General features: G+C 41.7%; 1 protein-coding gene across 13 annotated transcripts in view; it reads right to left on the bottom strand.

The window, feature by feature from the left end:
* Positions 1-78: 78 nt before the first annotated feature.
* The window catches only part of mapta (microtubule-associated protein tau a), a 28,801-nt gene continuing 17,328 nt past the window's right edge, over positions 79-11,551 (bottom strand). For 7 of the 13 annotated variants that reach the window (XM_079183177.1, XM_079183182.1, XM_079183185.1 and 4 more), the window contains 9 exons: positions 10,644-10,736; positions 9,904-9,996; positions 9,589-9,681; positions 8,504-8,596; positions 7,428-7,520; positions 5,264-5,345; positions 4,985-5,091; positions 3,724-3,875; positions 2,719-2,859 (listed from right to left, as the gene is read on the bottom strand). In XM_079183177.1, the coding sequence (XP_079039303.1) occupies positions 3,732-3,875; positions 4,985-5,091; positions 5,264-5,345; positions 7,428-7,520; positions 8,504-8,596; positions 9,589-9,681; positions 9,904-9,996; positions 10,644-10,736 (798 nt within the window). In that variant the 3' untranslated portion in view covers positions 2,719-2,859; positions 3,724-3,731. Of the gene's footprint in view, positions 2,860-3,723; positions 3,876-4,984; positions 5,092-5,263; positions 5,346-7,427; positions 7,521-8,503; positions 8,597-9,588; positions 9,682-9,903; positions 9,997-10,643; positions 10,737-11,551 lie in introns of all 13 variants that reach the window. The other 6 variants (XM_079183181.1, XM_079183178.1, XM_079183189.1 and 3 more) reach the window with 6 other exon arrangements.

Genomic DNA, 11,551 nt, shown 5'->3' with positions numbered 1-11,551 from the left:
CTCAAACTAAAATGTCTACGTGGTGAAACGAGGAGTGACTCCTGACTTCACGTGTGCTGAACATCCTTCACGACGACGGTGACTTCATAGCATTTATTTTCAAATACACAGATACAGCAACAAGAATCATCATAAACCAGTTATTGATCAAATGCACAACAACGAGAACACAATCACATTTCCACAAACTGTACAGCGTCAGACGAAAACTAAACTAAAGTAAGGTGGTGAGTTTGTTACTGCAGAAAACCACCTGAAGCACGTCGCTGTCGCTCCTCGGCCCTCGACCCGTCCTGCACACACACGGACCGATGTCTCAGAACAGAAGAACCAAGAAGTCAGCATGCAGATCACATCGCAAGCACCTTAAAGTCCCGTCTGCTAACTTAAAAGAAGCGTCTTTTGCGGTTTTTATATCTATTTTGGCAACAAATGTTTAAAAAAACGCACACAGTTGGGAGTGAAGTGTTCCGACTCTTTATAACCACGTATATACTTTTTTTTTTTAAGTCTTAAACCAGCACGTCTTTCATTAAACAGGATATACAAAGAGACCACTTTGTGAAAAGGGGGAGAGGCAACAAGCAGACTCGTCACTTACATGAGGTGCATGCAAGAAGTTGTTTCGCTTAATATTAATGTGAGTGATGGTGATGAGTCACCGGGGATATCGAGGACGTTTTCGTTTTTTTTAAGGGTTACAAATTGAGGAAAGCAGCCGGTTTGCATTCGTGTTAAATCTTTTAATCTGCACCGTCTCTTCATTTGAACTTCACCGCACGGACAAAAGGTTGTGGACAACCTCGCCAGCTGACTACATTAGTTTGAGTCTGTTTTTAATAGTTTGAGTCGACGAGGAGCCTCGACACAAACGGACGTCATGAGTCAGTGAACTCGTTGCTGTACGGGGTTTTTCTCCTCTTGGCCCAATCAACCCATCGTCATCCATCCATCTGCTTTGCAATATGCATTCTGGTTGAGTACATTTTAAAATACTACATTTAAAGTGAGACTATGTAACTTCTGAGAGAGGAAATACAAATGAAAAGTCGTAAGCGGCATCTTTCACATAGTTCGACACACTCATGAGCGGTAGCTTATGGTGGCTAATGTTAGCAAAATCTTCTAAATACTCAAGTTTCCTGCTAACAATAGAAATGGGAGTAGACTGAGACATTCCCGTTCAAATCGATGGAGCAGGATGGTCAGAGAGGCGGCCATTTTTATGTGTACAGCTGTAGCGGGCTAACGGCCGCATAAACTAAACCGACTTACGGCAAGCGAGTGTTACCAGTGTAGCATTAAAGCATGGTGGGGATTAGCTAGCTAGCTAGCGAGGCAGCTGGCTAATTTAGCTAGCTGGCTAATTCCACTGGTTACACTCCCCGGTCCATTTGCCTCACTTTGCCGCCGCTCTGGAGAAGATCAAGCTAGCTAGCTAACTAGCCAGCCACCCACTTTACAGCCTCACTAACGTGTGTCGTCACCATAGCAATTAACAACCGCCATTTTCTTTTGTACGACTTAAATTACCGCGAATAACGCTTCAACTTCTGTTCTATTCTATTTGTGCGGTTTGCTGACTTCATGACTCCTCAATCTGCACTCGTGCTAACTGTTGCAATAGCGTAGCAATTTAAGCTAAATGATAAACTAGCATAGCATTTAGCATTCTCACAATGTCTTCTTTTTTAGCCGAAGTTACGTAGTCTCTCTTTAAGAACACTTAATAATCGTGGTGATTATTCTACCTAGCTTTTATGTGCATATAGCAGTTTAAATACTGTAATCAATGAACTCTTTTAATAGTTTGGCCGTGAAAGTTTTTAAAGGTTAATTTTTTTCTCAAGCTTCAGCGCATTTACAATAGAGCAGTAACAAAAAATAAAATAACACTGACAGTAGCAGGCACAATACAAATGTTTCTTCATATCAAATACATGTCATATATCCACAGAATACGTTTATAAAACTGTGCCCAACACAAACCCACGTTTCTACTCTAGCCGTTCCGGTTTTTATGTATTTTTTAAATCCAGGTTACACTCGAGTCGCGTCGGGACGACACAAAGCAAAGACAGCACTGAGGTCTCAAAGCTTCTTTTTTTTCTTTCTTTTCTTGATTTGCTACGTTTCTTTTTAACAGCTTCTTTAACTGCTTAACCCTGTTAACGGTTCGTTCTGCTTCGGCACAAACTGGGCACCTTATCAAAAGAAATATGAGGGGAACACCCATCGATAGGGACATTTAGAACATGACTCTCTAAAGGGTTTACAGTCAATGTGACAGGAAACCAAGCGTTTGAATGACGATGTCAGATTTACCAGGAATAAATGAGAAGATCCTCAGATTCACAGGGAGAGTTTTGCTCTGCTGGGGTGATTTAACTCTTAAAGGGAGACTTACAAAAGGTAGAAATAGCAAATAAAGAGCTCAAAGACCAGAGAGAGATTAAATACATGTCGGGTTACTTGTTACTCTGTGTTTCTCTACAAGTAATGCCTCGAGAACAGTTTAGTGAAGGATAAACAGTGATGGGGAGCTAAAAAAGTCCTGTGAAAAATAAGGAGGAAGGCGTCGCAACTCCTCTACGTGGTCGTGTGGTTTAGAGGTGGAGGGAGTGGAGGTTTTTTTTATTTTTTTTTGGGTGGGGGGTGCATTCACAAGCCCTGTTTGGCCAGAGAGGCGGACACCTGGTCGGCCAGCGTGGAGAGCTGCGGGGAGTCGGCTATGTTGATGCTGCCGGAGGAGGACACGGTGCTGAGCTGGTGGGGGGAGTCTTCCAAGGACACGATCTCGGCGCCGTGGTCGGTGCGGGCCTTGGCGGACTCGCGGAAGCTCAGCTTGTGGCTCTCAATCTGCAGAAAAAGATGGCCGGAGACGGGTGAGACGGGTGAGACAGGTGAGAGGGGCTGCTGTGGGTTATGAACACGTTATGTGTGGAAGAGCGCCATCTGGTGGACACTGATGTGAACACTGATGGACACTAATTCAATACCTGCAAAGTTTATCATCACTTTTTTACGACATACGATAATATATAATATAAACACTATATTATAACTGTTTTATGTCTTTATTCGACATACTATACTACGACCCTAATTTGATTTTTTTCGACAAACTGAACAATGACTTATATTTTTCATGACTTTTTTTAACATATTATACTTTTTAACATTGTATAATAAGCTTTTTTTTAACATACTATATGATGACTTTTTATTACATATTTTAAAATGAATTTTATTTGACATACTATACTAGGACCTTTATCTTCATGACATTGTTATGACTTTAAATGAATATTTTAAATATAAATAAATTCTTTAAAACTTTGACATTGAAGTTTTTATGATGTACTATACTAAAGTTTTTTTATGACTTTCATGTCATACTATACTACTACTATTTATGACATTTCCTGAAATACTGTACTATGACTTTATTATAGCATAGAGGTATATTTATGACATTATTATAGGCCGTACTGTACCAGTGGTTCAAAGCGCTTTAATAGCTGAGTCAGCTGTTCTAGCAGCAGATCAATGCTCATAGTTGTGGAACAGACTCATACAGTCTACGTTTCAGGTGTCCACATATATGTGGCTATGCTACGTAGCATGTTTGAGTTGCATTGAAACCTGTAAAAAAAAGTTAAATAAATGAAGTTTGTGCTGCTGCCTGAAGCAGCCGGCGACGCGCAGCTTGTGAGTACTTACAGGAGTCCTCAATCTTTATGAGTGGGTTCGTCAGGATGGGTGTGATGGGAGCTGAGGGGACAGTCTGTGGTGACTGGGGGGGGGGTGACGGCGGGGGAGGGGATTGAGGGGCTGTCTGAGGTACTCCCCTCGGCTTCCTTCCCCTTCTCCCTCTACAGACGAGCCCCACCAGAGGAATGACAAGGCATGCAACAGAAATACATGTGATGGCATCAACGTAATCAAAACGCAACACAACCAAATGAAGAAAACCAAAAGATAAAAGACAACAAATGAATAAATGGTGATCGCATCGGCGAGATGGAGAAGATGGAAGCGTGAACAAAAGAGGGAGAAAGGTGCCGAACTCAGGGGAGGAAAGCATGCGGGAGGAATGACTGAGCGCTGCGGTTTCTGCTCCTCAAATGTCAAAATGTCAGTTTTTTGGGTGAAACCTGTTGAAATATCAGTGTTGGTGAATTCTAACTGGATCTAAGTTGCATTGTGGGGAAAATGAAGTCTGCCAGCCGCTTCAAAAGCTGCAACGCAGGAATCCAGAATCAGGACTCCAGAATCAGGACTAGAGAATCAGGACTCCAGAATCAGGACTAGAGAATCAGGACTCCAGAATCAGGACTAGAGAATCAGGACTCCAGAATCCAGAATCAGGACCCCAGAATCCAGAATCAGGACCCCAGAATCCAGAATGTTTCTGAGTGAACTCTGGTGCAGACTCACAACTAATTAAGACGATTAAAAATGATATTTCCTGCACTTTTATACATATTTAAATTTAGAAAATGATAATATCCTTCATACTGTGAACATTTGCACACTAATATTTTATATTAATATTCTTAACCTTTACATAATAATGGTAATATAACAAATACTAGATATGATATACAAATGTCTGCAATATTAATGCACTAATACTATATATATATATATATATATATATATAGCTTCTTTCATACTTTTACATGTTCTATTATTATATATAATCTTCACTACAGAGATCCCTGTTCTTTAGGTCACACTATTTAAACTCATAATATCTTATTAGTATTGTGTTAACGTCTCTCTGGAGGATCTGCTGCTCGTGCTGCGTTCAGGTGCTGTAAGTCTGCAGCTCGTCTAATACTCTCTAATAGAGCAGCGAACTCTCTACTCATGCAGATAAAAAGCTTTAGCTGCAAACAGCAGAACCGGCCGGACATGATAACAACAACCATCCAATAATAATCAGAAAGACTTGGTCTCGTGCTGCCGGCGTTCTTACCCTCCTCTGTCCTCCTCCGGGGACGTGGCCGATGTTGTCGAGAGAGCCGATCTTAGACTGACCTTTGAAATCAATCTTCTCATTTTTGATCTCGATATTTCCTCCACCTGATGCAAACACCATTATTATTATTAAGTTAAATAAATATACACATACATATGTAAAAGTACGACTTCAACAGTGTAAACATACTCAACGTGAAAGTCCTGCTTCAGTAAAACACAGATTATCAGATTACACACGTTCTCCTGTTGTTTTTGGTCTCGCAGGAACACAAACCTGGCTTATGACGAATGTTGGCTTTTGATCCACATTTCGACTGAACGTTGGTCAGATCAACCTTTTTGTGCACAATCTGAACCTGTGAAGGCGACAAAACAAAGCAGAAGCATAAAGTGTTAGAACCGCAGCAACAGACGTCACTCTGAACTCGTTTACGTGGAACTACGGAGGAACCGACGCTATGAAGCCGCCTGTTAGTCGTCTACAGGAAACACAGATCAATAACAAGCTGAGGCCGAGTTGCACCAACAAGGATTCATTTAATCTGAGATTAGTTCTAATCAGAGTTAGCTTAAGTAGCTTTAAAATGAGTAAATCCCATTTTAAAGTTAAGCAGAGCTCTGTTGCACAAATAAAAAAACAAATCTTAGTTTAGTAAATCCAAGTTTAAACCATGTGACGATGCTTGTTTACCCAAATTAAAATGAATACGTGTGTGTGCTGTCGGGATCTATCGTCTATCACAGATAGAAGCTTCCGGCTGCTCTGTATTCATTAACAGTGAGCTGGTGAATAGTTTGACCTCTGTGTGACGTCGCCCCCTGCTGGTCAGTAGAGAGATTATTATTATTATTCGTGCCTATTTTCGTATTTATGAGAGGCTACCATTTATATAATATGATTAATATTATACATTTTCGTAAAATGGCCAATATTTGAAATTTACGGATGATTTCTTGCCTCAAAACGAGTGACTCATCACTCGTGATGACTCGGAAGAGAAGCGCTAGCTCGCTGAATCTTTTCTTGATTTAAGAGCTGCTTTTAAGCACATGTTGGTGTAACCCAGCCTGAATCATACACGTGAAGACTAGCTGGGTTAAATATTATGTTTAGTAGTGAGTGTCTAGTCTATCTTTAACACGCACCGCTCACGTAGATTGTGGATTTTTGTTTTAAAGCCGTATTTTCCAGCCGTCATGGCCGATTGTCTCGTAGCACAAAGCGCTCAGTCTCTGCGCTGAGCTCATCTCAGCGCTCATCACAACAGGCACAGTGTGGACAGAGACTCTTTGTGCACTTTCTTCTTTTAGGACACAATTAGTTCTCTTTAGCGGGAATTAATATATATATTTTTTTTAATGGATTTTCTTTTTAAGAAATAAAAAAAAATCCGATCTTGCAACTTGAGGCAGTTTGCATAAATCCAAAGAACACACAGACACACAGGATTCATGCATGTTTGTTTAAGGGGCCAGTTTGGGTGGAAAACACTTTCTGATCACAGTCGAACCGACAAGCACAGATTCAACAGTTATCCAGCTTACAGGAGAACATGAGCATTACATAACGCTGGAGCTCTGGAAACGTAACCAACGAAGAAGACTTTATGGAAACTAGTTCAAATCTAAGATCCAGTGCAGACACGATATATATCTGTGGCAGCGGAGGAGCAAGAATCCAGATGATTTACTTTAGTAAAAGTACTAACACCACATTTAAAAACACGCTGTTGAGATTATAAATAAAGTGTTATTAGGAAAAGTGTAAAAATGTCTCTTGTGACTGTTATACTCTTATATCAATAGATTATTATTACCAATGCACTAATGATTTTACGGCCTTTTTATATAAGATGACTTTTTCTATCATGGATTAATCTGCTGATTATTTTCTTAATTAATAGATTGATTGTCTGTGTTGCCGTCATCTGACCTCAAATCTATTCAGTTTATTGTCATTTAAGACAAAAGAGAAAGCGGTTAATCGCCACTTTTGAGAAGCTGGAATCATGAAAAGGGCATTTAAAATGTACCCCGAAAGAAATCAATAATTTGACATAAAATATTGATTTAAAAATGATCCTATTGGGTAAAAATGTCTTGTGTTGCTTTCGCTACAGACAATAGTCCTCAACCTCTCGTTCTGCTGCAGCAGGATCCTCAGTGACCTCACGTACAACACCAGAGTAGAGGTACTTGGTTACTAGTCACCAGTATGAAATGCTCATGCCTGTGTATTCGTGATAAAACCGTTTAAGGGAGGTGTTAACAGTGTTGGGAGTATCGTGGTCAGGAGGGTTGAACACACAGCAGGTTTCGTGCACGTTGACATCCTGCTCCTTTGTGAAGATGCATTCAAGGAGAAGCAACAAGAAGCTTTTTGGCGACAGCTGCATACCTGCAGCTCGCCACGGGGGCCAAATCCCTGATCTACTCACATTGCCACCACCGGGTACATGTTTCATATTATCTTTGGAGCCACACCGGGACTGCACGCTGCTTAAGTCCAGCTTCTTTTCAACAATTTGAACCTGGAAAGTTGATATGAAAGACGGTTATCCTGGAGGAAGCAACAGCAGCGGAGCTGCGAGTGAGGACCAGTGCAGGAGAGGAAGTTAGATCTTGGGAGGAGGGAGATCTAACCGGAGAACCGGAGAACGTGGCTGATACATCCTCTAGAAAAATAAAGGTCATAACTGCAGAACCTGCCTGAAAAAAATCATGTTTTTAAATGTTCTTCAGTATCAAAGTAATCCAGTGATGAGCACACTGCAAACAGGAACTGCTAACAGCTAATTCGGCATGCTTGTCATGGTGCCAAAAAGCCAAAATATATGCAAATATATGCAAAAATACAGTGAGTCACACTTCCCCCCAAAACCCACAAATGATGGGAACTGTAGGGGCGTTGTTTGATGGGGGGGGGGGGGGGGGGGTACAAAGTGTCAGATTTTGAAAACCGTCGACCTGGAGGAGTTAAAATTGTCTTTTGACGATGCATCACATTTTATAAACTTCATATGTTTATGTATTAATCTTAATGTGTAAAGTAACTGAAGCGATTCAATAACTGAAGGAAAGCAAAAAGTACATATTAAATAAATAAGAGTACAAGTAACTCTAATGTGTACTTAAAGCTACTATGAGGAACTTTCACTTTGTTGATTCTGGCGGTCCCTGTGGACAAACGCGGTATTGTTTCTCAGCACCAGAGTCCCTTTAAAAAAACTCATTTTACTGCAGCAGGATCCTCACAGTAACCTCAAGTACAACACTAGAGTAGATGTACTTGGTTACGTTCCACTACTGGTTTAGTGCTGCTCTAGTCATCAGTATGAAATGCTCATGCCTGTGCATTAGTGATAAAACCGTTAAAAGGAGGTGTTAACAGTGTTGGGAGTATCGAGGTCAGCAGGGTTCGTGCACGCTGACATCCTGCTCCTTTGTGAAGATGCATTCAGGAGAAGCAAGAAGAAGCAGCTCGCCACGGGGGCCAAATCCCTGATCTACTCACATTGCCACCACCGGGTACATGTTTCACATTATCTTTGGAGCCACACCGGGACTGCACGCTGCTTAAGTCCAGCTTCTTTTCAACAATTTGAACCTGGAAAGTTGATATGAAAGACGGTTATCCTGGAGGAAGCAACAGCAGCGGAGCTGCGAATGAGGACCAGTGCAGGAGAGGAAGTTAGATCTTGGGAGGAGGGAGATCTAACCGGAGAACCGGAGAACGTGGCTGATACATCCTCTAGAAAAATAAAGGTCATAACTGCAGAACCTGCCTGAAAAAAATCATGTTTTTAAATGTTCTTCAGTATCAAAGTAATCCGGTGATAGTTGTCTGTACATCCATGAGCACACTGCAAACAGGAACGGCTAACAGCTAATTCGGCATGCTTGTCATGGTGCCAAAAAGCCAAAATATATGCAAAAATACAGTGAGTCACACTTCCCCCCCCAAAACCCCCAAATGATGGGAACTGTAGGGGCGTTGTTTGATGAGGGGGGGGGGGGGGGGTACAAAGTGTCAGATTTTGAAAAACCGTCGACCTGGAGGAGTTAAAATTGTCTTTTGACGATGCATCACATTTTATAAACTTCATATGTTTTGTATTAATCTTAATGTGTAAAGTAACTGAAGCGATTCAATAACTGAAGGAAAGCAAAAAGTACATATTAAATAAATAAGAGTACAAGTAACTCTAATGTGTACTTAAAGCTACTATGAGGAACTTTCACTTTGTTGATTCTGGCGGTCCCTGTGGACAAACGCGGTATTGTTACTCAGCACCAGAGTCCCTTTAAAAAAACTCATTTTACTGCAGCAGGATCCTCACAGTAACCTCAAGTACAACACTTGAGTAGATGTACTTGGTTACGTTCCACTACTGGTTTAGTGCTGCTCTAGTCATCAGTATGAAATGCTCATGCCTGTGCATTAGTGATAAAACCGTTAAAAGGAGGTGTTAACAGTGTTGGGAGTATCGAGGTCAGCAGGGTTCGTGCACGCTGACATCCTGCTCCTTTGTGAAGATGCATTCAGGAGAAGCAACAAGAAGCAGCTCGCCACGGGGGCCAAATCCCTGATCTACTCACATTGCCACCACCGGGTACATGTTTCACATTATCTTTGGAGCCACACCGGGACTGCACGTTGCTTAAGTCCAGCTTCTTTTCAACAATTTGAACCTGGAAAGTTGATATGAAAGACGGTTATCCTGGAGGAAGCAACAGCAGCGGAGCTGCGAGTGAGGACCAGTGCAGGAGAGGAAGTTAGATCTTGGGAGGAGGGAGATCTAACCGGAGAACACGGCTGATTAAAGAGGACGGGGAAGGACTTTTATGAGAGTGAGACCATCAAACGGCAACACTACTATATTGAAAAGTGAAAGTCAAACAAAGGTTCCCCACCTTGCCTCCACCGGGCGTGTGCTTTATGTTGTCTTTAGATCCACAGCGAGCTTGGACGCTGGCCACGTCCATCTTCTTATCCAGGATTTGGACCTGCAGAAGAGTGCGAGAACAGAAATACAAGTCTTCAGAAGATGTACAATGAGAACAGAGGGGGACCAGCCCAAAATGGAGGAAATATAAGACATCTTTTTTTAATTAATTTCATTGAAGCTGCCATCCATAACTTTGTATGTTTGTCACACTCGTAATAGATACTACTGGGGGTATTCTTATAACTTAAAGAGAATTAAAATACAAATACTGCAGAATGTGACACTTCTGGCTCCGTTACTGAACCAGGACAGGTGAGACCCAACAAGCTATACTTAAAAAATCAGTAAAATAAAACAGTATTTCTCTACTTCAGCACACACTAATGACCAAATAGATCATATAACACAACTAATCAAATGTTACAGATGCCAACTTTAACGCGTTAAAGCAGTGAGCTTTTGGTTAGTTGCACCTTGAGCTTTTGGTGAACTAAAGAGAAAAAGCTAAATATTAAAGCGTCTTATTGAGCAGATTGTGACATATTTGTACATATTCCATTCAGAAGTCCATCGGAGAGCAAAAACAAGAGAGCACCTTCTTCTTTACATCCTTTTTGTTTCTTTTTACCAAAAGTTGGTTTTTGATGCTCATAACTGCAGAGATACTCAAGAGTCTGGTGTTGAGTTCATCCCTCAGTTACTCACATTGCCGCCACCGGGTACATGAGTCACATGGTCTTTGGAGCCACACTTAGACTGGACATTACTATAGTCCACCTTCTGATGAAGGATTTGTACCTGGAAGGATGAAAACGGCAGCGTTTAGATTGTTGAGTGGAGACGGATGGTTTGACAAAATGAGCTGTGAAGCCCGAGAGAAGCTTCACTTTACTTTGGTTGCTTTGTGTAACATGCAGGTTGAGGTGATGGAGAGGAAACGAGATAGAAGCCATAGAAACAGAACGGGAGTAGAGCGGACATTGAACTGTTTTCCGTTTGACTAGAACGAAAGAAAACGGCGATTGTTTTTTAGTTGAGCGGTTGTCGCAGGACGCAGCTCTGGAGACGGATAGCAGGCTAGTTAGCTATATAGCTAGGTAGTAAGGCGGAGGGACCGTCGGATAAGCCCGCTGCTTGGCTCATTTTCCTGTAACAAGTGTAGCATTGAAGCATGGTGGAATTAACAGGCTAGCTAGTTAACTTACTAATTCTACCGCGCTTTAATGCTAAACCAGTTACAGAAAATGACCCGACCAAAGATCTCTCACTCTTGTTGATAGCAACGTGCTTTCCTTCGCGTTGACAAGAGAGAGCGTGTGGACGAAGCATTAAGTTGTTAAATTTACTCCGGCTGTCTACGCTTGGTGACGTTACTCCGCTGCTCTTTTTAAGTTTATACAGGAGTTAGCCCGCTACAATGGTCACAATGGCAACGGCCGCCGCTCTGACCATCCGGCCACGTTGAGTTGAACGGAAACGTCCGTTCGTCTTCTATTAAATGACACTGGGCTGTGTTCCAAACTGCTTCTGAAACTCTTCCTCTCATTTCCTTCGAGGACCAAAATACAGGAATCATTGCAATGTGTGTCCTCCTCCTCTCTTCTGTTTCTTTG

Source organism: Pholis gunnellus, assembly GCF_910591455.1.
Source record: "Pholis gunnellus genome assembly, chromosome: 21".
Taxonomy (NCBI): domain Eukaryota; kingdom Metazoa; phylum Chordata; class Actinopteri; order Perciformes; family Pholidae; genus Pholis; species Pholis gunnellus.
Note: the sequence above shows the minus strand (reverse complement) of the source record. Positions and strands in the feature narration are given on the sequence as shown.